The sequence below is a fragment of the Dryas octopetala genome, chromosome 5 (assembly GCF_963921425.1).
Source record: "Dryas octopetala chromosome 5, drDryOcto1.1, whole genome shotgun sequence".
NCBI classification, from domain to species: Eukaryota; Viridiplantae; Streptophyta; class Magnoliopsida; order Rosales; family Rosaceae; genus Dryas; species Dryas octopetala.
In genome coordinates, this window is record NC_141370.1 from 18,608,761 (window position 1) to 18,626,069 (window position 17,309).

A 17,309-nucleotide genomic window follows, 5' to 3' on the forward strand; every position below is an offset into this window, starting at 1 on the left:
GAAAAAATGATACCATCAACAAGATCCATTAGAGAACTGAATGAATAATTTAAATGTTGTGATATGAACAGCCACTTACACCTAATTGACTCGGATGCCTTTTTACATAAAACGAATTCAGCATTCTCTCTCTATTGCTATGACTGTTAGAACAGAGAAAACATGCTTTCTTTATTGAAATCATAAAAAATAAAAAAACTAGAAACGTGACTCGGAAACAAATCGAATTAAGAATATGACATCTCTAACAAAAAGTTTGTAATATCAAATAATTTAAGAGCCATCCTTGGTAGGCTGGGGTAGACTGTACAGAATAAGACCCAACACAAGAACCGCACTACCAAAGAGGAAAAACGGGCTCAAAGTTGCACTCCCTTCCAGATATGGCAATGGAAGGGAAAGAACATAAATTGAAATTGGCACTGCAAAATAAATGAACGCTTGTATTAGCAAAAAGTTCATTCAAAAACATAGATTTGATGCATGCTAGTATACGTGTAAAAGCGCATCCAGCACACAAGTGCTTATGTGTGCAGGCACAGATGTGCGACAATATAGCCATACTATAATAGGCACTTGGCCTTTGACAAAAAAACATATACAAGGCACTTAGCCCAATCAATATGTGACTAGCGCTCATTCGCTCAACAGTATGTATGCACATACAAGCATGGCAGAGAAAAAAACCTGACAACATCACGATGAGAGAAGCAACAACCGCAGAGGAAATCTTTACTACATTCAGCAAGGATATGTTGAAAAACAAATTGGTGGCTATGTAAAGCAGTGGAAGCAATGGAGCCCCGTCACAACCTGAAACAAGTGATAAATGTAATTTGGTAACTGGTAAGAACATGAATTGGAAAAACTTCAAGAAGCTTTTTAAATCTTGATTCATAAAGCATGCATAATTAATCTCTCTTGTTACATGGGGCCATGAGAATTACCAACTAAATTAGACATTTCATCAATTACCAACCATTCATATTTTCAGATTATGAACAATTATTAGTTAAGCTTATTATCCAGGTAGATACTGAAAGAAATCACCATGACACCATGCATGTCACAGGACTATCCAGGTATTTTACAAAACTACGGACAAAGAAAAAAGAAAACTGATATGACAGCTTGCCTGATGTATCGGCTCCAATATTCAGAAAGCAACAAGCACCATCTTTTAGATATGAAGGAAGTTGGGCAAATGGTATGCCTCTCAGATTTGACAAGAAAGGTAGAAATAGAAGTACAAAAAGAGCCTACAAGGAATTCATTTTACAATTAGAATTCATCTTTCTAACCTCAACCTAGCACGATAATAAAAATAAACTTGATGAACCACAGACAAAAGATATTTCCTCAAACTTTGATTTTGTAGGTCCTGTAGGCCTGCAGCTCAACCATTTTATGGTAATTATCAAATCTACCACAATATATCAAAATCAACAAGATGCATTAAGCCAAGTTAGAGTGTCATAAAGCAGCTTTGTGGCATTGTTCAAGTCCCAGACGCAGCTTGTATCCCAAGTTTCTAGAAGTAGGGATCTTCACCCTAAGGCCACAGAAGTATCTTAAAACTTAATTGCTTCGTATCCTTAAAGACCAACCCTCCCGATGGCTGGCATTTTCACTTCATCATGCCTTATCGACACACCCCACCTCATGTTGGAGAGGAAACACAATATGCATCGGTCCTCAGTGACAACCAGTTCAATTATATAGAAATTTGATGTGCTGGCATCAGAAGACTTTTTAACCTGAGTAAACCTGATTGGATGGACATGTTTGCTACCAGTGAGACATATACATTTTGATGAGTATAAATAATTAAGGGAAAAGGAATCCCCTATCAAAGGTCATTTTACAATTAATGCAGAGCTGCTCATCAAGAAATGTCTCCCAAGTTGTGTTCCAACCATAAGACACCAATTCTGAGGATTCGGGAAATGACCAATCCTTAAAGACCACTCTTTTGTCTAAGAATGCCTGACCACCGACGGAGACCCTCAATACCCCTATTAAAGATTGGCCCAAATCTTTGTAGTTCTGGTAGGGTCCCATTTATTGACGGTCTAACCAATGTGGCCACATACTGAGGATGCATCAAGATATTCCAAACAAGACATCAATGTATGATAAGCTATCTTAAAGGGAAAGCAACGTAATAGTCACCTGAAATCCAGATCCAAAAGAATTGACAACAAATATGTCAAGTGATTTTTCCTGCACGTAAATAGGTTTATGACTTGTGAACAAGAAAACACTTGAGAAGGCCAGCTAATTACTTAAAAATACAAAAAAGAAATTGCCATACCTTAAGGTTGGCCGCGGCATCAACAAAGACAAACTCCTGCTCAAAGAAAAAAAAGCAAGATTGATTATCTTTCTTATAAAGTGCATCACTGAACTTATAACAAATGTTCATTGATTTAACCTTGATTATAGATGCAGCAGCTTGAAAAGCACTTGAAGCAATCATTAGTAAAGGCCACACAGACTCAACTCCAGATAGCATCTGACCAGAATCAGACCCACTGCAATTACATATAACACAAATGGCTATCAGGAGCCTACTTCATGGCATGTAACATGGAGGGTACAAGATACTCAAGTTTAAAAATATGGACATTCACTTTTACTACAATATCAATTTACCAGCAGCATTCACCTTACTTCTCAAACATAAAAAAAACAGAGAATCATCTACATAGAATCCAGTAAAAAGCATTACTAAAATTAGAAAAAAGGTTGGCACTTGAAACACTTTATAATCAAATAAGGTGTACAGCACAATAAGCAAAACCTGATCACAGAGAATCATGAGGCTAGAGGAGGGTCATGAAATTCATGCCCAGTAGAAATATGTTCAGTTCCTATTCAAAAACTTTTCATTTGTAATCAAAATCTACATCCAAGAGAAGACGAGATACCTGTAGCTAAGGTTGTTGGAATCTCAGAAACTGGGATAGAGATAAAAGAATGCTAAAAAAAAAAAAAAAGGTGAGAGATGTAAACAAAGTCCTGGGGAAAGTGCAGAATAGGCATGCTTATTAGAAATAAAATCCGCAGGTAGACTTTCAAAAAGGGTGCTAATCAAATCATAGGCAGATAAAACATGAGTTATCATTGCTTTTTCTGTTAACACAAATTCAGGTACTTTTAATTATGGTCTGTATTGCCAAAGTTGCAATTGCCACCAGGACGAAAAAATACAGAGCAGATGTCAAACTGTTCAAACATCTGACAAAACCTTTTTCTTCAGAACTGTTCTCTTCAAGTGTATAAATGTAACTATTATCATGGTTAACCCCATTGAATTTTTCCAATCTTTGCTTTAATATTATCTAGCACATGATACATAAGCATGCAGACCATTCACCATTTGTAGGTAACTAGGTGTTATATAAGTTTAAAGAAAACCACGTCCAAGTGAGTGCAAGTGGTGCCCTTCAAAGATCTGTATCACAAATACTTCAACATGATTGACAAAGGAACCAGAAGATATTAAATATAACTAATATAGTAGAGCGCTTTAAATTGTAGAAGGATGAATTAAGGTACCTCGCAACAGCTGCTGCTACACCTGCAGCTACGAGGATGCAGCCAGAAATCTGATTGAATGTGTATGTTCTCCCCAAGAGAAGAGTAGAAAAACACAGCTGCCACACCAAAAACGTCTGCACAATATGGTGACATAAAGTAAAATTGAGGAGCGGAATTTTGCAAATATTAATGGTAACTAAAAAAAATCAAAGTAATAAACCCATTATGCCTTTATTCTGCACTAAGGTAAATGTTTCATATACTTTTTCAATTTCATGTTTTATTTTCATATGTTTTGTCACAATGATAACAGTTTATATCTTATTTATATTACCTTAGATTCTAATCAAACAAGTCATTGTCCTATTATCCAGGGAAGGCAGAACAATTTCTTGCAACCCTGCTAAGTTCTAATTCTTCTGTTTGATCAAAAGGTTAAGGAAAAAGCAAATGGGATTTCTTTCCCTCAAATATTTAGTTCATTTAACTGTGCATGCAAGAAACTAGTTCAGTTCAAACTTGAATAGGATCTAGGACCCTTCACCAGACTCAGCCTGGTTCATGCTCAAAAAATAAAGGTCAGCTGCCAGACAAATCCAATTGGCAGTCACACTTAAATCATATCTTACATTTCCAACATGATAATACATAAAATGGATGTTTAGACTTTTTCCCTTTTTCATAAACTTTTCTGGAAACTAAATGGTGTAGGAAATTTCTCTTTTACTTCGCTTCACTTTTCTTGAACAATATTTTACCACAAAATTATCTTGACCTCAAATGCAGCAATCCGAATAAAACCCTTGGCCATTCCACACTACCGCAAAACCTAAGTTAGCTAACACGGTATCTTCCTGTTCACCTTTTGACCTTCAAGCACCTTCTCATTAAATAGATTATACTTCTAATGAAAAATGGTATGCCTCAATGCTGCTGAGCAAGCCCTCCATCCCTGAACTCCTACATAGCATGAGTCCAATTTCCTACTCATGGGCACATACATCCAAAACAGTTTAATATAGGTTCTTGAGAACACCAATCCATATTAGGATTGAATCCTGGATGATTTTCCATGGGGCATAACCACATTGTATGCCCGGCATACTCCTATTTTCTTTTTCTTGTTCTTTACCTTTTTTTTTTTTTTTCTAGGATAACAGAAAATACCTGACTCAATATGGGTATGGCCGGTCCGGGAAGCATGGCTGTTGAGGATAAATAAAATTCAGAAAAAATAAAACACCAAAATCATCAATACTTAAATACACTTCCTGCTTCATATTTCTCATCACAAACAATTCAAACTAGCCATTGCTTCATTAACAGATTCATCTCCGCCAAGAACCAAGCAAACCCACCATATATTATAAACCCCAATTCTCCTAATTGAATACCCATTAGGATAACAACTCATAATAGTGTGAAAACAAAACCCAATTTTAAATAGGACAATATTTGGGTCACTCCCATGGGGTATTCCAAGGTCACCCCATTTCTCCAAATTTCGATTTCGGTAATGCCGGTGCATGATCAGAACCATTCACTTTTTAGATAACTAATTAAAAATTATCTCTGTAAAAAATAAAATCAATCGGAAATCGTTTGGTTATATAACTGTTGTCAATTAAATAGAAAAAACTAATGGTTTTCAATTAAAGAGTGATTTTTTGACCAAACCGTTGATTTTTTATATTTAATCAACAACAATTATATAACTAAACGATTTCCAATTGAGTTGATTTTTTACAGAGATAGTCTATAATAAGTGATCTAAATAATGAACGGTTCTGATTATGCGCCGACATTACCAAAATTACGATTTTGGAAGGAGAGGTGACCTTGAGGTACCCCTAGGGGATGACCCAAGTAGTGTACTTTTAAATATCAATAAAAAAAAAAAAAACAAACCCAATTGTACCTGCAGCAGCCATCCCACTAGCCACTCCAAGGGCTTCTAAGGCACCAATGGCCACAAACCGCAATTTGGGAAGCGCTAGCATTTCGTCTGTGACAATCCCAGCACGGTACCGCATGTACAGTATTGAAAAATATATAACCACGTACCTGTGTGTGTCCAAACAAGCCCACTATTCCAATCAAATTTGACATTACAAGGCAACAATTTATAAAAGTAAAAAAAAAAAAGAACGGAAAAAAAATTAAAAAATTAACAAAGAAAGAATGTTATGAATTATGATATTACCCGAAGGTTGTGAATTGGGCCAGAAAGAATGGGTGGTCTTTCATAGGGACGAGTGCGAGCTTGTAGAGCACGCGGTTGGCGACGCCTAGAGCTACGGTCAATGCAGATATCAAAACGACGCGTTTTGTAGTGGATGAAGAGGAGGAAGAGGAAGAGGGTGGGTTTGGGGGGGAAGCGTGGGCTCTGACATTGCGGGTTGTCGGTGGTGAGGGGTTGCGATCGGAAGTGAGGGGAAACGGTGCGTTTTGAGGGACGCGGGGGCGAAGAAGAGAATGTCGAGGAGGGCTTGGAGGGAGTGACATCGAGGAAGAAGGGAAGGGGAGGATCCCGCTCCCGCCATTTTTGACGGTGTAGGAGGGGACGGAGAGAAATTTGGAAAACGACGACGTGGAGGAAGCCCAGTATCCCATTCCCATTTGTGAGCGAGAGTTTCCACTTCTGGGTAGTCACGTGGTGGTGTCTTACTTAGCAACAAAGAAAAAGAAAAGAAGAAGAATTTAATGAGACCCCCTCCACTTTAATAAAAGCAACAACCGTACCTAACCAAACTTTAAGAAAGAAAAAAAATAATAATCAATAGACGAACAGGATTGGTCTCATACATTGGGCAGAGCAATGGACACAATAGTGACATGTTGGATTTTTTTAGAGAATTATTTTGTATAATTGTAACACAATTATTTTATGTAATTAATTTACGTGTTATAATGTAGGTGGACAATATATTTATATTTTTTAAGTATAATAATAAAAATATTTTAATCGTATTAAAACACGTGGATTAATACTATATACCAGTGTTACAATTAAACAAAATTTCTCACTTTTGTAGGTAGTCTCTTTCATTTTCTTCTATAGACTATTGTCTCTTTATCCAAATTTGAATTCAGTACATTTATTACATAGTAGAATTAAAATTGCAAACAATATGAGAAATAATGGGAATAAGACAGTCATTTAATTACTAGGGGGTCAGATCTTCTCACAAATTTAGTGTGCCTTAATGTATTCTATGTGTAGTTATTAGCTATTTAGGGTGATTTTTATAATTTTAATAAGAACAAAAAGTTTTGAAAATAAATTATTGGGCCTCACCTATTTGATGGTGGTGTTCTCACTAATCCCACCTTGGTCTATACTTCTATCTCATTGTCATCCTTTTTAATATCGTTGGACAGTAGCAATTATACTTATTGTGCAATAACACTGATAAATAAGATTATTAATTATATATATCTTTTATTTTATTTTTATATAAATATGTCAAAAATTCACAAAATAAACATAAAACACAAAAAAAAAAACACTTTTATGGAGTCACATAAACCATTGTCATGTTTGTTGTTGTAATTTGTTGAATAGTAACTAAAGGTGCAAAGTTTTTGTCGAACAGTAGCAATTGGCCTGTACAACACCAAATGTGCCCTTAGCGTGTTTTTTTTGTTTTTTTTGTCAATTTGAGCATCACATTTTTAAAAGGTGAGTTTTTTTTTATTAGTGAACATTTTTAACATTTAGAAACATTAAGTAGGTTTATTTATTATTAAGAGCCAAAAAATAGAATTTAAAATCATGTTATGTTTTTTTATTTATTTTTAATTATTTTAAAAACTCTTTTAGCAACTAATCCTCGTAGTCTTTTTTTGGCCAAAACTAATCATCATAGTCAACTGCAAGAAGTCCAAGAGTCAATAATCTGATGGCCCCATAGTTACGGACTTACGCACCGAGACATGTCTAACGTTAATCTTTACTTTCTGGGTTGATTCTTAGTCTCCCTTCCTCAATTTCCTCTTGGTTTCTTCAAACCCCCTTTATTCTGAGCTCAGGGAAAAGAAAAAGTACTTCTTGGCTTCTTTTCGACTTCTTGTGTTACACAAAAGAAGGCTGAAGACGAAAAAGAACAGACATTGGAGTCATGGGTTGGCAAGCTCTTCTTATGGTCTTAGCAAAACTTTTCAGTGTTCTTTCTTGGTAAGTTATAATATCTTTTCTTTTTCTCTCCTTGACTTTTTTTTTAATTTTTTTTTTTTTTACATATTTTAATTGTTCAATCTTGATTCTTTTGATGCAGAAACTTTCAAGCGCAATTGTTCTATCGATTTGTTAATTTTGTAGAATTTTTTTTCTTATTTTATTTTTGCATGCGCATAGTGGTAGATGGAAAGGTTAATAATTTCAGTGACAAGCTTTTTACTTGCTATGTGTTATTTTTTTCTTTTTGATGTGCAGGCCTTCATTTAATTTGGTTTATACACTGTAAGTAACATTTTTTTCCCCACCCTCATTCTTTTTTATTCTAAATTGCTAAATCGCTTATTGGGTATTTTTTGTTTTGTCATTTTTGTAAATGTTGATTTCTGAATACCATAGAATTCAGAAGGAGGATTCTATTTCTGGTTTCAATATCTTGTTTCAGGTATGCTTCCATTCAGGCTATAGAGAGTGACTCGCACTCCAGAAATCAGCAATGTCTTACTTACTGGGTTTTGTTTGCTTTGTACAAAATCTCAGAGTCAGTGCTTTCGAAGCTTTTCTACTGGTAATTTCGGGTTGTACTATTCATACATGCTATAAAGAAAATGAAGAATTCATCTTATTTCATTTTACATTCACGCTTCTTTTGTTCTCAAGGAGCTAGTTCTAATTTGGATAAGTCCACTAGGGCATGGACACTCGTTTTTGTGTTAATGTTCTTATGGTGCATTCTAGGATATTTGTCTGGAAAAGAGGAAATCGTAAAGATAATCACATTTGGGTTTCTGATTGCACATTGGTTTCACCAAATCTTGTGCATGAACTTGATTGATCAATTGTGTGTATGTGTGAATGCTCATATGTGGTACTTATGCTGAGTTTTTAGTAATCATTTTTGCTGAATTGTTTTTAATGACAGGCTTCCGTTCTGGCCTTACACAAAGGTTGTCATTACCTTCTTTCTGGTGGTACCTTACTTTTGGGGTGCATCTTATCTGTACAAGCATTTTATTAGGGCCTATATTTCTGAGAACTCATTTATATGGAAATGGAACTTCTTGTCCACACAAAGAGGAGAAGGTTTCATTTTGGGGGAGGACAGCAATCTTGATGTGGTTGATAAAAATGTTATCAGGATTGAATCACAAAATTCAGAGAGACCTGTCATATTTCAGGTAGGCTTGCAAAATGCAAACTTATGTTTGTAATGGTGGTAGACAAATGTATCTGAGAATAATACTTGCATATCAATGCTTTGAATTCTTCATTCATCTATGGGCTGCATAAATCTGTTGCTGCTGTGGTTTACTTTTGTGCGCCCAATAATCCTCTCATGTCAACTGCTTTAACTTCTCGATTGGCTGCATATGAACCTTTGTTTATTGTTGCTACGATTTACTAGTTGAATGACCTTACCTTGTATTTACTTGTACCTGAAATGTGGCTACATTTAATGCCTTTGCTAGAAGGAATATGTATAATGCGATATTGAGTTAAGCAAAACAAATCCAACATGCTGATGTGTTTGAACCATGTTTGGCACTATGTCTCAGACACTAATTTTGGAAAAAATCAATTGTGAAGGCATCATCATGGAAAAAGGAGTCGCCCATTTTTTGACAATTTTTTTTTTGTTCTTTAACAGAATAAAAATATTAGCTTAATACTCATCTTTTATGATAAGATCAATAGTTTCTCATGACTCAGGTCATCAAGGTGTTTAATGAGTACTTTTATTCACATTTGTTGATGTCAGGGAAAACCTGCATCCAGTTCTGAAACAGAAGGAAGGGACTATACTTGGCCAAGTAGTCCAAAGAAAATTCAGAGGGAGTGGAGCTGCGCTCTTTGTTTAATTAGCACTACAAGTGAAAGATGTTTTAAGCAACACCTCCAAGGGAAGAAACATAGGACCAAGGTAGAAGCACTAAGTTCTTACAAACAAGGCACCGAGGGTGGATCCAAATCCTCCCTAAAGCTGAAGAGAACAAATGGAATGATTTTTCTTGATAATCTAACTCAAATTGCAAGATCAATTAGATTGTGTAGATGGAAAAAGCCGGAGCTTGGATGGACAAAACTAAATACTGATGGATCTGTAGACCGAGGAAATGCTGGTTTAGGTGGTCTACTTCGTGATTATAAGGGTGACCCAATATGTGCCTTTGTCTCTAAAGCTTTAGGAGATGATATTTTTTTGGTTGAACTATGGGCTATATGGAGGGGCCTTGTTCTTGCCTCGAGCCTCGGGATTAAAGTAATATGGGTCGAGTCTGATTCAATGAGTGTTGTGAAGACCATTAATAGAGATCAGCCTTATAGTCCGAAGGCTAGTACCTGTTTGAAGCATCTCTGGGAACTTCTAAAGAAATTTGACAAGTACCATGTATCTCATTCATGGCGTGAAACTAATAGGGCTGCTGATCATCTTTCAAAAATGGCTCTTTTGGGAAGTGATGTTGTTTTTTGGCCAGTTGATTTTCCTGATACCCTTCATAACATTATCAAGGATGATGCCGAAGGTAGGATATATTCTAGAGGTTGCAAGTTTTTTGGGAAGTGATGTTTTTTGGCCAATTGACTCCTAATTCCAAGTTTCTTCAGAGTATGGCATAACAAGCCACCAAAAGAAAAGAGAAAAAAGAGAATGAAGGGGAAAGGAACATTGATGTTGCTTGGATTAAGTGGAGAACCTGGGGTTTACAACCCTTAAAATTATGATCCAGTAGAAATGAAGTAAATGCGTAGTCTATATGGTTTTGTACTGTAGCCTGGTTCGTCAATCTACCATGTGGTTGTACAGGGGTCACAGTAGAGCAGGAAGTAGTATAAATTGACAACCTCAGACCTGATTTTTTTTGGTGGTATGAGGTAACACATCATTTTGCCTATGGTTTTTTTGTAATTTGTAGGCTTGTAGCCCTACTGATGTGAATTGCTGGTAAAATTAGCTGTCCACTGTGTATCTTAAGAAACTCTCTCCTGTAGATATAAAGATGCTTATGGGAACATAGTTCCAACCTTATATATGTGAAGCTGAGAGGTTCTTCTCATTCTGCTCCATCCTTTTTTTGTTAAGGCATTTTTTAATCATCTTTGTTTTTTTAATTGCAGTATAAGTGGTAAATCATAGAACATTATGCAGTGATTATACATGACGCATGATTTGGCGATTGTTCAAGTATATGTTGAGTTTCATTCTTGCTAATTTCTTCTGGGATTAAGTAACTTACATATTCTTGTTTGCTGGTTGAAGACTTGAAGTTGGTTATTTATGTGTCATGTGTGATGTTAATTTCTTGATTGCACAATGGTATGGACAACCATGTAGAATTTGCCCTCCAACAAATGTGAATTGGGTCTCTCTGCTTGGCCCTCAAAGAAAGTAAAGCTGACTCGATTCTTCCAAGAGAAATAGAATCATAACATTTTTGCATGGTTCGTCGAGGACATGTTTGACATTGACCCCGAAAACCGAAGTCAAATCACCTGCCATCGACCTTTTCTTAGATCCCAAGAGGAACTAGACAACTAGTAAGTAACACAGAAGAAAGAGAAATTTGATAAATTTCCCATATACAAACTAACCCTACCAAAAGTAGCTTTCCATGAAAAAAAAAAAGAAGTCAAAACACATCTTTGGTTCACGTAGTCTAAAAAAATGGCTAAAATTATTTAAATGAAGTATGAAACAAAGTGTAAGTGTGTAACTAGTTATTCAAATTTTAAATTTTTTTAGAGTTTGAAATATAACCCTCGATAGTTCTCGAGCTAATTTCGAGTGGACTCAAAGTCTCAAACTCCCTTTCTATCACTTGAAAATAGAAAAGGTTTCGATGAAAATTAAAAAAAAAATTAAAGAAAAAAGAAAACCTAGCGAGCTTAATAATAAACGGTCAAATAAATCCAAAATTTCAAAATTTTGAAGCGATCAAGGAAAAAGAAGAAAGAAAGGTCTCTTACCAAGAATCTCTCATGGCAGAGTCACCGTCCACCGCCGACTCTCTCCACCATTACCCAGAAACCATAATCCCTTGGTCTGGCAGTATTCTTGGCACCGAAAAAGACCCCAAGCAGGTTGACTATGGCGATGACGATTCGGTCCTCTCGGCGCTCTGTGTTCCCGGTTCGAGACTGGTCCGAACCGGGTTTTCGCACTCCGATTGCTCAGGTTCGTAACAACTCCAACATTTCTTTTTTCTTTTTATTGTATATTTTATTTGAATGTTATAGAAACCAGAATTATGAGTCTTTTATCCAAACTGTAAAATGAGAGAAAAGAGGTATAGATATTCTGTGTATGTATGGGAAATGTGGGTTAGAAAAAAATGGAAGTTTTGACTTTTCTTTTTAAAAATGAAATTAAAAGTTCCCATTTCAAAATTTTGCATTATTTTTGTTGTTGGGTTTTTTAGATGATTGGTTGGTCTTAGTCTTCAGCATCGTTTTATTGGTTAGTATTCACTTTGTTTTGTCTCTTACCAGATAACCTTGTGTTGTTTGTGAATGCTGGAGGGGAGGCTCTAATGGACAATAGAAGTTTCGGTCTTCGAGTTGAGCCCGACAGATTTTTCGAAGGAGGGGATATTATAAGAACTGATGAAGCCATTGAAGGCAGTGATATACCATCCATTTATCAATCTGCACGCTTTGGAAATTTCTCTTACCGGTTCGAGAACCTATCTCCGGGAGATTATTTTGTGGATCTTCACTTTGCAGAAATCGTATACACGAATGGTCCTAAAGGAATGAGAGTGTTTGATGTCTTCATGCAGGAAGAGAAGGCAAGTAAACCCAAATACAAAGTTTGCTAACCTGTTCTTTTGTTATAACAAATTTGTTATTTTATAATTCCTTTTGTAATTTCTGAAAACAGTCACTTTTGGTTCGGAAAATGATAGGTTCTGTCAGAAATTGATATCTATTCTATTGTTGGAGCAAATAAGGCGCTACAGTTGGTAGATGTTAGAGTTTCTGTGGGGGAGGATGGGGCAATTGTGATAAGGTTTGAAGGAGTTAATGGAAGTCCAATAGTTGGTGGAATTTCTATAAAGCAGGCTGCTAGATTACCTGGTACCTTTATATTTCTGTTTTTAGTTGCTATATGAAACATATCTGAAGTCTGAAGATAACTTAATCTTGAGACTCATGCTTTCTATTTTACAACTTGATTTCAGCATTGAAGGTGATACATGGATGTATTGTATGTAACAATTGTGCTGCTGAGATAGAAATTTCATCTGCTCAGGTGAGATATTACTTCAAATTAATATTGGAGCTTTAGAGCCTTTGGGATTTTGTTTACTTTGGCTCTGAATTGATGTAAATCGCAGGACAAAAATATGAGGATGCAATTTACTGCCAAGTATGAAAAGAAGATAGAGGAGCTGAAGACCCGGTGCCAGCTCAAGACAGATGAATGTCATGAGGCCTGGATGTTACTGACATCTGCAAATAAACAGCTACAGGACGTCACTATGGAAGTTGATAACAAGTTATATGAAATTCATGGTCTAGGTAAGGCAAGATCCAACTACAAGTAGTGAGATTTTTAGTTCTGCGGAGGAAATAGAGTGTTGAGAGTGGACGGCTCAAAATCCTTCTCTATGAGTTTCATTAGGCAGCAGATGCCTTTTATGGTCTATCTGATGAAGTTTTATAAAATTCACTCATTTGTAGACAAATATTTAAATATTTTCATGATTACAAATAATACTTTTTCAGGGCAAGCTAAAGAAGAAACAGAAGCAAAATTGAGAGATATTTCTGGTAGATATGAACATGATAAGAGGCTGTGGACTGCACTTGTTGACAAATTAGAAAGGAAAGTTAAAGTAGGTATATCATTGGTGTTTGTTCTTCGTAGAATCATGTAGTTTCCTCTTGGATGGACAGAAATAAATTATTTGTGGCCATTTGCAGTCGATAAAGCAAGAGTATTCTCAGCTCTATTGTGAAGTGCACAAATGTGCTGATGCAATTCCAGAACTGAACAATATGGCATCTGCAGTTCAAGCAATGGGTAAGTCTGTACCTGTGTTTGAATATAATTTCTTTTGAACTAGATATATCTAAAACAATATCCATATTGCAGTTGCACAGTGTGACGATCTTAAGCTTAAGTTAAGCGAGGAGCAGGCAAAGAGGAAGATACTTTCTAACCAAATTCAGGAGGCAAATGAAAAGGGAGAAACCTGCTTGAATCTTCAGAAAAAGGTTCCTTGGTGGATAATTTATGTTAATTTCATGTTCTTTTTCTATACACCATAAATTTATGTTGGCTAACATCTGGCTTCCATTTTTCCAAAAGGTCAAAGAGCTTGAGGAGAAGCTGAAAGAACGTGAACATGTAGATTCCATGATTCTTCAAAACAAGGTTTGTGGTGAAATCTACTTCAAACTAAGATTTTGATTAAACTTTATTTTATCTGAAAACCCTTTTCATGTGCACAAATATCTTAAGACTCAAAAAGAAGTTCATGTCTCTCTCTCCCCTATAAAAAAAGAAGAAAACAAAAGAGTTTCATGTGATAACATCTCTATAGTGGGAAGGGGATGGCTGTCATCATTTCTTCCAGGGAAATGAATGGGCATAAATTGCATTAACCCTCTGTTCTAGTCGCAGCACTCTCTGTGCTGTAATGTGGATCTGTTATTGGATTAGCATGACTCATATTACGCAGAGCAACTTTGAGCTGTCTGAACTATTGGTTTTCATGTCAATTATTAGATGTGAGTAGGCATCTGACCAAAGAAAAGGTGCTGACAAATCTGTGTAACAGAAGTTAGGACACTTTCTAATAATGGTTGAATTTTGACTTCGTGCCTATGTCACACAGGTCAAGGACCTTGACAAAAAGTTAAAAGAAAGAATGCAAGGGTTTGAGCGTCATTCAGCAGTACTTCAGCTCAAGGTAATTTTCATTCTAAAATTTAGAGTTATTTCATTTTTCCTCTTAAGTGTCAAAATGCAAATTCAAAGATACGTTCAGGCATCTTATTCTCTCTCTCTCTCTCTCTCTCTCTCTCTCTCAAATTATAAAGAACCTAAAATTAGGGTGTAATATAACTAAAATTTGATTGAAAAGTTTATTCAGATATATACCCTACTTCTAGATTAATTTTTCAATTAATGGATAAGCACAATGTTGTTATTTTCTGTTGTACTGTTATCTTCTTTTCACTTGAATAATGATAGATATCATGAAAAGTATACTTATAATATATTACCCGGATGACTAGCCACTTATGCATAATGTATAGATTATTCGCCAGCGGCATACCGTGCACAACTTAATTCTTTATGTATAGATGCTGATGTGTATAAATTGGACTACTACTTAATTGACATGTCATTCAGCTTGGAACAATGTAAATTCCATGTGTAAATATCACTTCTATTCAATATCTCAGATTCAATTCTATATTTCTCGGATCCAATCCATCTCCACACTCGTACACAATCTGGAAATTAACCACAATTTCTAATTTTATTGCTTTCTGTTGTGGCAGGTTCAGGAACTTGAAAAAAAGCTGACAATGGAACAAAAAAACAAAGGACCTCAATTCCTTCAACAAAAGGTTCCCTTCTACAAGTTTTATTGTGCCTGTAAAAAACGATTGACAAGTATGCTCATTCTTTTCCCAATATTTTTTCAGGTAAAAGAGCTTGAAGAGAAGTTGAGACAGAAAGAACAAGAACATGCATTATCAACAGTTTCTGCTGAGAAGTCAGGAGACACCCCCAACGAACCAAAAACCTGGTCGAGAGGTGAGACTATTGGTGACATAGGTCCCCTGAGTCTAAGGAGATTAAGCTATGGTAACCAAATGACTAACCAGGAGTCTGCCCTGCTTAAAGGAACTCACTCCCTTCGTGAGTTAAGCAGAAGACGGGGGTTCCAAAGCAATGGACCTGAGAACAATTTCATGTTGTCTGCTACTTTAGCTGATAGGAAGATATTGTCAGCTGAACCAAACAAAGAGAAGCCTGGTGATCATAAAGCATTGGCTAGGATCACAAGAAGTATCAAACCAGCAACTACCGCTCAAAAAGCACTCCCTAACAACCCAGTCTATAGAGATCAGGTACCAGCAGTCAAGCCAAAGACTTGGTTCAGATAAAAGCAAAAGCGTCCTCAAAATATTAATAGCAGAAGCAGCCTCCATTAGAGTACATCAGTTTTTGTCTGAACTTTTTATCCCTTTTGGAACTGAATGATGGGGGAATACTAAAATCCTATGTCTATATCTCTACGTAAATTTTGTTTTAACTCTCTGGATGTTCAACATCATTCACGAGCTAAAGCATATTTTTTGACTGGCTAACCGAAAAGTTGATGTCAATATTGGGAACAATCTTGTGGTTTGCCAAGTTTGGACATCTAATTTTCCTGGTGTAAATTTGCACGTCAAATTCTAATTGAAATTAAATCTTTAAAATAAATCAATCCACTTTAGGATGACTCCATGAAAGGACGTGAATTCAAATCTTTCATGAGTGGTATCTTTATCTTATTAGCTTAATTATACCAACCTTCTGCAAATTTTACCATGAATCTCACTTGAGTTCGCAAACTTTACTTTTAGATTTTTTAATTCACACAAACATTTCTACATTACTTATTTCATTTCAGTCTACTATCAATTTTTTTTCCCAATTTCTGTCAAATAATTGTATGTGACAAGCACAGAAATCTCAAAATTTCACACTAAACCCCTCAAAAGTCAATATACTTGTGACGTGCAAATATTTGACGGCAATGTGAGAAAAATTAAGGAAACGGACTAAAGTGAGTAATATGGAAAAGTTTGTGGACTTAAAACACTAAAAGTAAAGTTTACAGACTCAAGTAAGACTCGAGATAAAGTTCACAGACTAATGCTATAATTAACTCTTATTTATTACATTTTTATGAACAAGTGGTAATTGACCATCCATTACCCAATTTTTTTATTTGGAGTTCTCAATTTTATCCTATAGGATATATTTAATTTTTATACAAATTAAACAATTAAAAAAAACTATAGGAAACCCAGCGGCCCCACTGCTCGCACCCCATCCCAACACCATCACCGCTGCAAACGTCCACCTCCCTTAACTAGGAGACCTCCCTTAACTCTAAACCCTTAACTCTAGTTTTAATTAGAGGGGTAAAATTAGTTCAGAAAAATAAAACAAAAATTGGAGGGATTGGGTGCCCAACAAGGCAACAACAAACTTGACAAAATTATTCATGCAATAACTAAAACGGAATAAAATCCCCCTCAAACTTATTCTCACTTTTGCTCTTGAAATAAATAAATAAAAGCACTGATTACTAAAATGGGATCTGGACCATAAAATCAGAACAGTTTCCCATGTCAATAAGCCAAAGACCAAACTACAAAAGATGGCATGAAATGACCATTTACTCATTTGCAAGCAATGAACAACAGCGATCATTTGCACTATAGGAAAAGATTGTCAAGGCAAGAATTTAAAAAGAACATGGCAATCATGCGAAACTCAACGAATTGCCAAATTTTATTTTTGTATCAGTCAAAGAGGACTACTACGATTTGCCAAAATGGAAACAACACCTTT

At 35.7% G+C, this 17,309-nt stretch overlaps 3 protein-coding genes across 5 annotated transcripts; 2 read left to right on the forward strand and 1 right to left on the reverse strand.

The window, feature by feature from the left end:
• Positions 1–28: 28 nt before the first annotated feature.
• CLT2 (CRT (chloroquine-resistance transporter)-like transporter 2) lies at positions 29–11,800 on the reverse strand. 2 transcript variants are annotated; one of them, XM_086243387.1, is made up of 10 exons: positions 11,687–11,800; positions 5,462–5,607; positions 4,711–4,748; positions 3,562–3,677; positions 2,435–2,534; positions 2,315–2,350; positions 2,173–2,223; positions 1,136–1,259; positions 688–813; positions 29–422 (listed from the first exon to the last, which is right to left on the reverse strand). In XM_086243387.1, the coding sequence occupies exons 1-10, from the start codon at positions 11,698–11,700 to the stop codon at positions 274–276; spliced, it is 900 nt and encodes a 299-aa protein (XP_086099513.1). In that variant the 5' UTR covers positions 11,701–11,800; the 3' UTR covers positions 29–273. The 2 variants fall into 2 exon arrangements, with proteins under 2 accessions (XP_086099513.1, XP_086099512.1); XM_086243386.1 differs by lacking the exon at positions 11,687–11,800 and adding an exon at positions 5,747–6,216.
• On the forward strand, positions 7,503–10,776 carry LOC147285265 (uncharacterized). Of its 2 annotated transcripts, none has more exons than XM_086243388.1 (5): positions 7,503–7,720; positions 7,979–8,005; positions 8,166–8,288; positions 8,643–8,898; positions 9,480–10,776. In XM_086243388.1, exons 1-5 carry the CDS (start codon positions 7,665–7,667, stop codon positions 10,284–10,286), a joined length of 1,269 nt encoding a protein of 422 aa, XP_086099514.1. In that variant the 5' UTR covers positions 7,503–7,664; the 3' UTR covers positions 10,287–10,776. The 2 variants fall into 2 exon arrangements, with proteins under 2 accessions (XP_086099514.1, XP_086099515.1); XM_086243389.1 differs by having other exon boundaries at positions 7,509–7,720; positions 7,821–8,005.
• On the forward strand, positions 11,699–16,081 carry LOC147285266 (kinesin-like protein KIN-14R). Its single transcript, XM_086243385.1, has 12 exons — positions 11,699–11,894; positions 12,209–12,507; positions 12,625–12,796; positions 12,901–12,971; positions 13,057–13,240; positions 13,448–13,557; positions 13,646–13,745; positions 13,818–13,939; positions 14,034–14,099; positions 14,563–14,637; positions 15,236–15,304; positions 15,383–16,081. Exons 1-12 carry the CDS (start codon positions 11,699–11,701, stop codon positions 15,845–15,847), a joined length of 1,929 nt encoding a protein of 642 aa, XP_086099511.1. The 3' UTR covers positions 15,848–16,081.
• The last annotated feature ends 1,228 nt before the right edge of the window (positions 16,082–17,309 follow it).